The sequence below is a fragment of the Hemitrygon akajei genome, chromosome 9 (assembly GCF_048418815.1).
Source record: "Hemitrygon akajei chromosome 9, sHemAka1.3, whole genome shotgun sequence".
Taxonomy (NCBI): Eukaryota; Metazoa; Chordata; class Chondrichthyes; order Myliobatiformes; family Dasyatidae; genus Hemitrygon; species Hemitrygon akajei.
In genome coordinates, this window is record NC_133132.1 from 119,804,316 (window position 1) to 119,817,304 (window position 12,989).

Consider the following 12,989-nt stretch of genomic DNA (forward strand, 5'->3'; position numbering starts at 1 on the left):
TAGTTAATATAATACATATTGTATTCCATATTTATAATTTTTGAAGTGTTTATTGACCATGGAATATATAGTGGAATTCGTAGGGTGGGATCGTAGTGTAATGCCGGGGATCCAGGTTCAATCCTGCCAGTGTCTGTAACAGGTTTTTACAATTTCCCATGACCACACAAGTTTCCTCTAGGTGCACTGGTTTCTGCTTACATTCTAAGGATGTAGGTTAACTGACCACATGGGTGTAATTTGTTGGTGCAGGCTTGTTGGGTCATAAGGTCCTCTTACCATGCTGTGTCTCTAAATGAAATTTATAAGGTTATTACTACAAAATAGCTTTTGCTCCATATTAAGCTGACTTTCCATTAGATTAAAACAGGAGTTGTCAATGAACTTCAAAATAAAAGCTGATGAAAACTACCCCTTTTCCTAAATTCTGTATATTAAGAACATTATCCAAACTTTTAAAATAATATTCATGTAATATCTGAGGTATAGGAGTTGGGATGTAATATTAAAATTGTACAAGGCATTGGTGAGGCCAAATTTGGAGTATTGTGTACAGTTCTGGTCACCGAATTATAGGAAAGATGTCAACAAAATAGAGAGAGTACAGAAGAGGTTTACTAGAATGTTACCTGGCTTTCAGCACCTAAGCTACAGAGAAAGGTCGAACAAGTTAGGTCTTTATTCTTTGGAGCGTAGAAGGTTGAGGGGGGACTTGATAGAGGTATTTAAAATTATGAGGGGGATAAATAGAGTTGACGTGGATAGGCTTTTTCCATTGAGAGTAGGGGAGATTCAAACGAGAGGAAATGATTTGAGAGTTAGGGGGCAAAAGTTTAGGGGTAACATGAGGGGGAACTTCTTTACTCAGAGAGTGGTAGCTGTGTGGAACGAACTTCCAGTAGAAGTGGTAGAGGCAGGTTCAGTATTGTCATTTAAAGTAAAATTGGATAGGTATATGGACAGGAAAGGAATGGAGGGTTATAGGCTGAGTGCAGGTAGGTGGGGGTAGGTGGGACTAGGTGAGAGTAAGCGTTCGGCACGGACTAGAAGGGCCGAGATGGCCTGTTTCTGTGCTGTAATTCTTATATGGTTATATGGTATTGCACAGCATTGTATCATACAGATACGTCATTATAATAATTTTTAGAAAAGACTGATAGATAATAATATTTGTAGAGTTAGCAATTAAATGATTATTTATCACCATGCAGATTCAGAATATGAACAATATCATCACTTTTCCTCTGGATAGCTTATTGAAAGGAGATCTGAAGGGAGTTAAAGGGGTAAGTTTGTAGTATCTTTATAACTTTCAAAGGCCTCTTAATTGATTCTACTTTGAAATTTTTCACATATTGTTGGATAAAATTTTTTGTTGTTTTACTGTTAAACTGTGGCAAGATCTGCAGGTCTGTAAATGTTAAGACCGACCAGAGTGATGTTTCTCATGTTACTGCATTTTCACAATATGTGCAGTCAAAATCTTTGAAGAAGTGGCAAATGTTTGCAATGGATATTGAATTACCCCTTTTTCTAAATTACAAGGCTTGCATTTTGCTGTGAATGCCTAGCTCTGATTTTAACGGTGTCTTTTATTTCCTGGATTTCACACATGTTGAAGTAGTTTCTTCCTATCTACCTTGTCAACAAAGGTTATTAGTTAGTTATGCTCTCCATCCCTACTGAGGCATAGGCGGCGGACAGCAGCTCACCAGAATCCTATGTCCTGTGCTTGTCTTTGAAGTTGCCCCGAATCTTCAAATATTCTTTCTCTCCCAGGAATGAGCTTTGGAGATTATATTGGTGTTCTGCAACTCTGGGTTGCTACCCCCATGCCCAACCCCCCTGCTTTCGCAGCTGGGCTTGGGACTGCTCTTGGTGGAGTTAATAAAGGTTATGCTAGTAATATATCACAACAGTAGTACTGGATAGGTCTGCTCCAGAATTAGCTGCATCTTTAGCCAACCCGTTCCAGAATAATTACATAACCAATAACGTGGAAAATTACTCAGGTCTAGTCCCATCCACTTAAAAAGTAAGGCAGATCCAATCTGGTGAATTACAACTCCTTCAATGAAGTATTGAGAAACAAAGAAATGTAATGTTAAGTGCTGTGTGATAAAATAGTTCATTTACTATTGTTTTTCTTGAAGCATAGGAGGCTGTGTGGAGGTCTGATACACTAGTTGAGATGTATTGGCTAGATAGAACAAACATTTTTCCCTTAGCAGGTTCTTTAAGACCAGAGGACATGGATTTAAGATTGAGTAAGAAGTTTAGAGGAGATCTGTTGAAGGTTTCTTTTTCGCCCAGAGAATGTAAGTTGGAATACACTGCCTGAGAGGTGGTGGAAACGGGTACCTTCCCAAAATTCAAGAAGCATCTAGATCTGAGGTTCTTTACCTGGCATCCATGGACTCCTTGCTTAATGGTATTGGTTCATGGCAAAAAATAGTTTAAAAACCCTGCTCTTGATGAACACTAACATCATCTGGTCATAGTGGGGTATGGACCAAGTACTACTGAATGAGATTAGCACAGACTTGATGATCAGCATGGACAGGCTGTTTTCTGTGCTTTGATTCTAAAGTAATGGAAGCTGTCACAAGGTTATTGGTGAGGTGAGAGTGACTGTCTGTGAACACACATCAGGTGTTCCAAGAAATCAAAAGTAACCAGGCAGATCTTGGCACTGTGTATTTGGTTGTTGAAGGTCAATTTCATAACTTAGAACATCACTGCAAGGGTTCATCAATGCAGTATCCTGGGCCTACCCATTTTCAACTGATCTTCCAAAGTTAGGTTAGATGATACCACATCATTTAATTCCATTCAGAAGTCCTCAGATATGAAACAGCCTGCTTGCGCCAAGAAATGGACCATATTTTTGTTTTGTGTGTGGGGACTGGATCAAAGTCAGCCATGATCTTTATAAATGGCAGGGTATGCTTGAGAGGGCTGAGTAGCCTACTCCTGCTTATAGTTTGTTTGTGCATGTTAGTTTGAATTCCTGTAAGAGTTTCTTCTTTGGCCATAAGAAGGTGATCAGTGCTCAATTTATTTTTTGCAATAAAATATTTTCCACGAAGCAGCACCACTCATTACTCTTTTGAAATCTTATAGTCATAAATGGACTTGTGCACAGTAACGAAACTAACTCTATTAAAACAAATATTATCATTTTAATGTAACAGAATGGAAAATCCAATAAATCAGTGAACATACTTGAGCTTCCTTTTCTACGTTTGTACATTGAACGTTATTTGCATTAGATTAATTCGTAAAAAGATGAGTTTTATCAACATATTGTGATAATTGAAAAAAGTAACAAATTTATTTGACCAGTTTACAACAGGGTATTAAAAACAGTGATTTTTCAGGGTTAATGTTGTGCTTTGGTCTTAATAATCTCGGTTTCAATATTTAAGTATTCCTGGTTGATTGAATGGATCCAGCCATATATTGCAATTGCCAGTGCAAGTAATTCACAGTTAGTAATTGTAGTTGCAAATGTACCATTAAGACAAAAATAACACTTGTTAAATGATCTAACTTGTTACGATGAGAAACACTAATTGTGGAATATTTTAAGTGTGGGATCAACATTTCTCATCTATTTTTACCTTGTACCCAAGAGTGATTTTTGTTATATTGCATATAAATGAATGAATTGTGAGTAAGCCACATCACACTTCAAGCTTGCTGCACTATTTAATAAGATCATGGTTGATATGGTTGTAACCTCAGTTCTGGATTTCTGTCTTTTACCTACTTTGTTAGGAAGTAACTGTCTGTCTCTGCCTTAGGAATATTCAAAGACTCTGTTTCCATTGCCCTCTGGGGAAAAGAGTTCTAAAGATAGATAAAACATTGACAGAAAAGATTCCACCTCATACTTATTTTGATTCCTTCCTTATAAACTGTAACCCCAAGTTTTGCTCCTCCCACAAGATAAACCATCCTGTTGAGGTTCCTCAAGATTTTCTAGGTTTTAAACTTGTCTTTTCTATACTGCAGCAGATATAAGTTTAACCTGTCCAACTTTTACTCATAAGTCAGATTCTGGGTATTTCAGTTATTAGCTCAGTAAACCTTTTTTGAACTTATTTCAATGTTTGAACAACCTTCCTTGATTAAGGAGACAAATATTATACCCCTTTTTCTTTATATGGTCTCACTAATCTTCCTATGGAACAGAAGCATACCCCAATCACACGTTTGTTATTGCACATTGCTATTTATTAGCAATAAATGTTAACACTTGATGAACTTTCCTAGCTAATTAATGCACCCTAGAGATTAGCATTTTGTGAACAATGTACTGAGATACATTGTGTACAGTTCTGGTCACCGAATTATAGGAAAGATGTCAACAAAATAGAGAGAGTACAGAAGAGGTTTACTAGAATGTTACCTGGCTTTCAGCACCTAAGCTACAGAGAAAGGTCGAACAAGTTAGGTCTTTATTCTTTGGAGCGTAGAAGGTTGAGGGGGGACTTGATAGAGGTATTTAAAATTATGAGGGGGATAAATAGAGTTGACGTGGATAGGCTTTTTCCATTGAGAGTAGGGGAGATTCAAACGAGAGGAAATGATTTGAGAGTTAGGGGGCAAAAGTTTAGGGGTAACATGAGGGGGAACTTCTTTACTCAGAGAGTGGTAGCTGTGTGGAACGAACTTCCAGTAGAAGTGGTAGAGGCAGGTTCGATATCGTCATTATAAAAAAAAAATTGGATAGGTATATGGACAGGAAAGGAATGGAGGGTTATGGGCTGAGTGCAGGTAGGTGGGACTAGGTGAGAGTAAGCGTTTGGCATGGACTAGAAGGGCTGAGATTACCTGTTTCTGTGCTGTAATTGTTATATGGTTATACTCAGATTTCTGTATCTCAGAGCTCTGTAATCCATTACCATTTAAGTATTTCCCTTAATTGCAAAGTTCAAAGTAAATGTATTATCAAAGTACATGCGGGTCATGTTATACAAACCTGAGATTCATTTTCTTGTGGGCATTGCAGTAAATACAAGTAGCACAAGAGAATCAATAAAAGACCTCACCCAACAGGATAGATAGACAGACAGCAAGTGTGCAAAAGACAACAAACAGTGCAATGCAAAAAGAAAGAAAAAATAATAGATAAGTAAGCGTTAAATATTGAGAACATGTGATAAGTTGTCTTTGAAAGTGAGTCCTTAGGTTGTGGGAACAGCTCAGTGATGGGGTGAGTGAAGTTATCCCCTGTGGTTTCAAGGGCCTGATAGTTGAGGGATAATAACTGTTCCTCAAACTGGTAGTGTAGTTTCTGAGATTCCTGCACTGTATCGCTTTCCTGATGACAGCAGTGAGAAGAGAGTATGGCCTTGGATGATGGGGTTCCTGTTGATGGATGCTGCTTTCTTGCTGTTACATTTCATGTAGATGTGCTCAATGGTGGGAGGGCTTCACCTGTGATGGACTGAAATATATACAGAATTTTTTTTCAGCCTTTTTTGCACAAGGACATTTGTGTTTCCATACCAGGCCTTGATACAACCACCACAATTCTATAGAAGTTTGTCAAAGCTTTAGATGACATGCAGAATCTTTGCAAACTTCTAATAAAGTAGAATGCTGCTTTGGCACCAGGATAGATCCTCTGAAATAGTAACACCAAGGAATTTAAAATTGCTGACCCTCTCCATCTCTGCCCTGATGAGGAGTAGTAGCTCATAGACGTCTGGTTTTCTGCTCCTGAAATCAATAATCAGCTCCTTGATCTTGCTGACATTGAGTGAGAGGCCAGATTTTCAGTCTCCCTCATGTATGCTGATTCATCACCACCTTTGATTTGTCCAGCCATAGCGGTGTCATCAGCAAACTTAAGTAAGGCATTGGAACTATACTTAGCCTCACAATCATAAGTGTAAAGCAAGTAGAGCAGGATGCTATGCACACAGCTTTGTGGTGACCCTGTGTTCAATGGGATTGTGGAGGACATGTTGCCAATCTGAACTTACTGGGGTCTGCAAGTGAGGAAATCAAGGATCCAGATGCACAAGGAGGAGAAGCCTTTTTAGAGCAATAGATCATTTTTATTGTTCCTACATATTTCCCATATCTTTACCTACCCAGTCGATCCATATTCCCTTGTAGATTCCTCATGTCCTCTTCACAACTACCGGTAATCTTTCTTTTAGAAATGTATATGCTATTGCTGCAACCTTGCCCTCCTGTCGGTTATATACAGTAGGAGAAAAATAACATTGAGAGAAATGGATTCTGCTGAGTGCATATTGATTGAGAATAAATATTTGTATTTTAATTTTTCTGAACATAAACTTCTTTTTGACTTGGTATCGGTAGAAAATATTGCAATTCTACTTTTTAAAAAATCAAGATGTGATTACTTTGTTGCGGCGATCAGATGTTACGTACTCCACAAAATAGAATACTTATTCATCTTACTACTTCCATCTATAGGATCTTAAGAAGCCTTTTGATAAAGCCTGGAAGGATTATGAAACAAAAGTGTAAGTCTATTTTTTTTTTAATCATAAGGAAGTTGTATGTCTGGCCAGCTGTTTTATTTTACACAGAATAAGCACTGAAAGCAGGCATTCTTCAGGAATTGAGACATTTGTTGATCCTACTATTATAAGTGATTAAATTGTGCCACATGGGAGCTATAACTGGGACATAGGCTTTAAATAAAACAGCAGATCTATGGGACAAGATCCTGGTTTTCCCCTCTAAGCACAGTATTTTATACTTTTTGAACGCAAAGGGAACAATAAGTGATTAAGTATATTTTTATTTGTAATTTATTTTTTATTGAAGTTCATCATCAAACATTTCCATAAGATGTATTTCAGACATTGTACATATATATCATATAAATCACAAATCTCCAAAGTATTTATCTGAGGTATACACTTATAGAAAAGAGTGGAAAGAAAAAACAAGCAAAAGGAAAGAACTATGTACAAGTAGGGAGTGATCTTTTTTTACAACAGATTCATTGATTTGTGAGAATAAAATCAGGCCTATGAGGCATTATGTAGTTAAACCATTTTTCCCAGTATGAATCAAATTGTTCCAGCTTATGATTAACAGATGCTGTCATCTTCTCCATTTTGTAAATGTCCATTGTAATTTCCATCCATGTATTTAAAGTTGTGCTCTCCTGTGATAACCATTTCCTAGTAAGAGTCTTTTTACCAGCCACCAACAGTATATTCATTAAATATTTATCTATTTTCAACCATTCTTGAGGTATATATCCAAAATATATGGTCTTACTCTCCAAAGGTATTTCACATGTAAAGATGTCTTGTAGGGCATTGTGTATCCCCCTCCAATAGTTTTTGATAACAGGGCAGTCCCAAAAACTATAATGATTTACATTTTGATTTCCACAATTTCTCCAGCAAACAGGGAGGTTACTATCATAATGGGATTTCTGAGAGGGTGTAATAAAATATCTTATCAAAGTTTTTCCATCCAAACTCCCTCCGTTTCTGTGAACTGGTACACTTCCATTGATACCTCCATATTGTTGTCCATTCTTCCTCAGATATAATTATCCCTCCTTCTTTCTCCCGTTTTGTTTTAACGTATGAAGTCAAATGTGTCTTAAGATTTGACAACCCCTTTTACATGCTTGAAATGATTCTACCACCATTATCTGAATTACTGAATCCACTACCGTTATCTCAAATGTCAGTGAAATTATACCCGATTCTGATTCTGAACCTAGTCAAGAAGAAAAGAAAAGCTCACAAAAGGTTCAGAGAGCTAGGTAATGTTAGAGATCTAGAAGATTATAAGGCTAACAGGAAGGACTTAAGAAGGAAATTAGAAGAGCCAGAAGGGGCCATGAGAAGGCCTTGGCGGGCAGAATTAAGGAAAATCCCAAGGCATTCTACAAGTATGTGAAGAGCAAGAGGATATGATGTGAAAGAACAGGACCTATCAAGTGTGACAGTGGGTTATTGTGTATGGAACCGAAGGAAATAGCGAAGGTACTTGATGAATACTTTTTTTCAGTATTCACATTGAAAAAGATCTTGGTGATTGTAGTGCTGACTTGCAGTAGACTGAAAAGCTTGAGCACGTAGATATTAAGAAAGAGGATGTGCTGGAGCTTTTGGAAAGCATCAAGTTGGATAAGTTGCCGGGACTGGATGTGATGTACCCCAGGCTACTGTGGAAGGCGAGGGAGGAGATTGCTGAGCCTCTGGCGATGTTCTTCGTATTATCAATGGGGACGGGAGGGGTTCTGGAAGATTGGAGGGTTGCAGATGTTGTTCCTTTATTCAAGAAAGGGAGTAGAGATAGTGTAGACCAGTGAGTCTTAACTCAATGGTTGGTAAGTTGATGGAGAAGATCCTGAGAGGCAGGATTTATGAACATTTGGAGAGGTATAATATGATTAGGAATAGTCAGCATGGCTTTGTCAAGGGCCTTACGAGCCTGATTGAATTTTTTGAGGATGTGACTAAACACATTGATGAAGGAAAAGCAGTAGATGTAGTGTATATGGATTTCAGCAAGGCATTTGATAAGGTACCCCATGCAAGGCTTACTGAGAAAGTAAGGAGGCATGGGATCCAAGGGAACATTGCTTTGTGGATCCAGAACTGGCTTGCCCACAGAAGGCGAAGAGTGGTTGTAGATGGGTCATATTCTGCATGGAGGTCGGTGACCAGTGGTGTGCCTCAGGGATCTGTTCTGGGACCCTTACTCTTCGTAATTTTTATAAATGATCTGGATGAGGAAGTGGAGGGATGGGTTAGTAAGTTTCCTGATGACACAAAGGTGGAGCTGCTGTGGATCGTGTGGAGGGCTGTCAGAGGTTACAGTGGGACATGGATAGGATGCAAAACTGGGCTGAGGAGGGGCAGATGGAGTTCAAAGATAAGTGTGAAGTGGTTCATTTTCGTAGGTCAAATATGATGGCAGAATATGGTATTAATGGTAAGACTCCTGGCAATGTGGAGGAGCAGAGGGATCTTGGGGTCCGAGTCCATAGGATGCTCAAAACAGCTGTGCAGGTTGACTCTGTGGTTAAGAAAGCATACGGTGTATTGGCCTTCATCAATCGCGGAATTGAATTTAGGAGCCGAGAGGTAATGTTGCAGCTATATAGGACCCTGATGAGACCCCACTTGGATTACTGTGCTCAGTTCTGGTCATCTCACTACAGGAAGGACATGGAAGCCATAGAAAGGGTGCAGAGGAGATTTACAAGGATTGAGGAGTATGCTTTATGAGAATAGGTTGAGTGAACTCGGCCTTTTCTCCTTGGAGCAACAGAGGATGAGAGGTGACCTGATAGAGGTGTATAAGATAATGAGAGGCATTGATCGTGTGGATAGTCAGAGGCTTTTTCCCAGGGCTGAAATGGTTGCCACATGAGAACACAGGTCGAAGGTGCTGGGGAGTAGGTACAGAGGAGATGTCAGGGGTAAGTTTTTTTTACTCAGAGTGGTGAATGTGAGGAATGGGCTGCCAGCAACAGTACTGGAGGCAGATACAATAGGGTCTTTTAAGCGACTTTTGGATAGGTATATGGAGTTTAGAAAAATAGAGGGCTATCGGTAAGCCTAGTAATTTCTAAGGTAGGGACATGTTTGGCACAACTTTGTGGGCCGAAGGGCCTGTATTGTGCTCTAGGTTTTCTATGTTTCTATGAGCCAGAGGGATGAAGATTATGGATGGGTTGTGAGGTCAGGGGAGGAGACTAAAAGGGTAAAGGGGGCACAGGGATAATGGAAAACAAGGGGTGGGTAGTGCGTGGTGGAACAGTAAAGACTGGTTATTGAGTGTTAAGTGAAACACAGTGCCTTGAAGAAGTATTCTGCCCCCACAACTATTTTCACATTTTACTGTCTTATTTTCTAAATTTAAAATATATCGGTCTACAAAAAATTGGGCATCATGTCAAATCAAAAGAAAAAAAATCCAAAACCTGTCAACAATTTACTAAATAAATAAAAGCCAAAATTGTGAGGCTGTAAAAGTATTCACCCTCTTTGTAATTATTATGTTAACTTTCCTCAGATGCAATATTGTATTTTATCTTACCAACTCACTCAATTTGTTAATGTAGAAAATTGAAGGGTCACCTGTTTTCAATGAATTCATTAGAGTAGATACCCCTCTCTGTAAGATCCAACAGTATATAGATTTTCCATAGACCAAACTAAAATGTGGACAAAAGCATGTTACCCTCCCACTGTAGCTTTTAACAAACTAGGCTTATTAGCTGCCTCTGGCTACAGCCATGTGACTCAGCATTGCATGGGTAATGGTGAGAAGGCCACCTTCAATAAGCAACACGTGGAGGGTCTGTATGATTTGGGTTCAACTGAAAGGAGAGTTGGAATGTTCTGATGAGGGAACAGAAATTATGGTGAATGCTGTATAAATACTGTTCCATGCAAAATTATCATTTGCCAGGAAATAACAGCCCTTACACTGGCATAAAATTAAAGTTGAAGTATATTTACAGATATTTCAATTTTAACAAACAGTTAATAGAAAAAGGGCCGATTACAATTAAACCTATCGAAATGTGCGCATAAATGTCAGCTAATTTCTGGATTGTTGTGTGGTTCGTTTTAATTACTCATGCACTAAACCCACTTTCTGTGTGAGAGACACCAGTGACAGTTTGAACTTCCTTTAAAGACTGTTACGAATGAACTGCCTAACTCAGAAGTGTTGGCACTTCCTACTTGGAACCATTCATCTGCACAAAGCATTTCTTACAACGGGGTCTCTCCTTCGAGCAGGGTTCTGCCAACTTTTCCCTTGTGCTCTTCTCCACACCTCCTCCTTACTCCAACCCCTTCCAACAAAAGACCCAAAATCAAGCTACTGTCTCCTAGAAATCTGATGTCACCAAGCTCTCTTGAATGTTCCATGGTATCCTGCTGGACAGAATGTTACCAAGACAAACCCGATTGGCTGACTCAACATTAACAAGCTGTGAAAATGACTTACTATCTTAGCAGAAACCAAAATACTAGACTATGAAGCTTAATTAACATACTGCGTTTTGCAGAAAAGCTGCAGAAATAAAGCGCCAAACAGCATAACAGTAGGAATACAATAAAACATTCTTAACCAGGGCATTACAAGTGCATCCAAGACAAGTCAGGGAATTGATAATAGCGAAGCACATATCTGGGGAAGTGTACAAGACTATCTCAAAGGCACTGAGCATACCTCAGAGCTCAGTGCCTTTTGCGAGAAAGTGGAAAAACATGAAACCACAATCATGGTGCCTAGGCCAGGCTGCCCCCCTAAACTTAGTCAATAGACAATAGGTGCAGGAGTAGGCCATTCGGCCCTTCTAGCCAGCACTGCCATTCACTGTGATCATGGCTGATCATACACAATCAGTACCCCGTTCCTGCTCTCTCCCCATATCCCTTGACCCCGCTATCTATAAGAGCTCTATCTAACTCTCTTGAATGCATCCAAAGACTTGGCCTCCACTGCCTTCTGGGGCAGAGAATTCCACATATCCACCACTCTCTGCGTGAAAAGGTTTTTCCGCATCTCAGTTCTAAATGGCCTACCCCTTATTCTTAAACTGTAGCCTCTAGTTCTGGACTCACCCATCAGCAGGAACATGCTTCCTGTCTCCAGCGTGTCCAATCCCTTAATAATCTTATATGTCTCAATCAGATCCCCTCTCATCCTTCTAAATTCCAGTGTATACAAGCCCAGTTGCTCCAATCTTTCAACATATGACAGTCCCGCCATTCCGGGAATTAACCTTGTGAACCTACGCTGCACACCCTCAATAGCAAGAATGTCCTTCCTCAAATTTGGAGACCAAAAATGCACACAATACTCCAGGTGGGGTCTCACCAGGGCCCTGTACAGCTGCAGAAGGACCTCTTTACTCCTGTACTCAATTCCTCTTGTTATAAAGGCCAGCATGTCATTAGCTTTCTTCACTGCCTGCTGTACCTGCATGCTTGCTTTCATTGACTGATGTACAAGAACACCTAGGTCTCGTTGTGCTTCCCCTTTTCCTAACTTGACTCCATTTAGATAGTAATCTGCCTTCCTGTTCTTGCCACCAAAGTGGATAACCTCACATTTATCCACATTAAACTGCATCTGCCATACATTTGCCCATTCACCCAACCTGTCCAAGTCACCCTGCATTCTCATAACATCCTCCTGACATTTCACACTGCCACCCAGCTTTGTCTCATCAGCAAATTTGCTAATGTTACTTTTAATCCCTTCATCTAAATCATTAATGTATATTGTAAACAGCTGCAGTCCCAGCACCGAAACTTGCGGTACCCCACTGGTCACAGCCTGCCATTCCGAAAGGGACCCGTTAATCGCTACTCTTTGTTTCCTATCAGCCAGCCAATTTTCAATCCATGTCAGTACTCTTCCCCCAATACCATGTGCTGTAATTTTGCCCACTAATCTCCTATGTGGGACTTTATCAAAAGCTTTCTGGAAGTCCAGGTACACTACATCCACTGGCTCTCCCTTGTCCATTTTCATAGTTACATCCTGAAAAAACTCCAGAAGATTAGTCAAGCATGATTTTCCCTTCATAAATCCATGCTGACTCGGACTGATCCTTCTACTGCTATCCAAATGTGTCGTAATTTCATCTTTTATAATTGACTCCAGCATCTTTCCCACCACTGACGTCAGGCTAACCGGTCTATAATTCCCTGTTTTCTCTCTCCCTCCTTTCTTGAAAAATGGGACAACATTAGCCACCCTCCAGTCAGCAGGAACTGTTCCTGAATCTATAGAACATTGGAAAATGATTTTCCATGATTTCTAGAGTCACCTCTTTAAGTACCCTGGGATGCAGACCATCAGGTCCCGGGGACTTATCAGCCTTCAGACTCAGTCTATCCAACACCGTTTCTTGTCTAATATAAATTTCCTTCAGTTCATCCTTTACCCTAGTTCCTTTGACCACTATTACATCTGGGAGATTGTTTGTGTCTTCCCTA

The 12,989-nt window shown here is 39.6% G+C and overlaps 1 protein-coding gene across 1 annotated transcript in view; it reads left to right on the plus strand.

Annotated features, from left to right (window-relative positions):
* asap2a (ArfGAP with SH3 domain, ankyrin repeat and PH domain 2a) overlaps positions 1–12,989 on the plus strand; it is a 229,521-nt gene that overhangs the window by 86,487 nt on the left and 130,045 nt on the right. The window contains exons 4-5 of the mRNA XM_073056879.1: positions 1,212–1,286; positions 6,460–6,509. Coding sequence (XP_072912980.1) covers positions 1,212–1,286; positions 6,460–6,509 — 125 coding nt within the window. The remainder of the gene's footprint in view (positions 1–1,211; positions 1,287–6,459; positions 6,510–12,989) is intronic.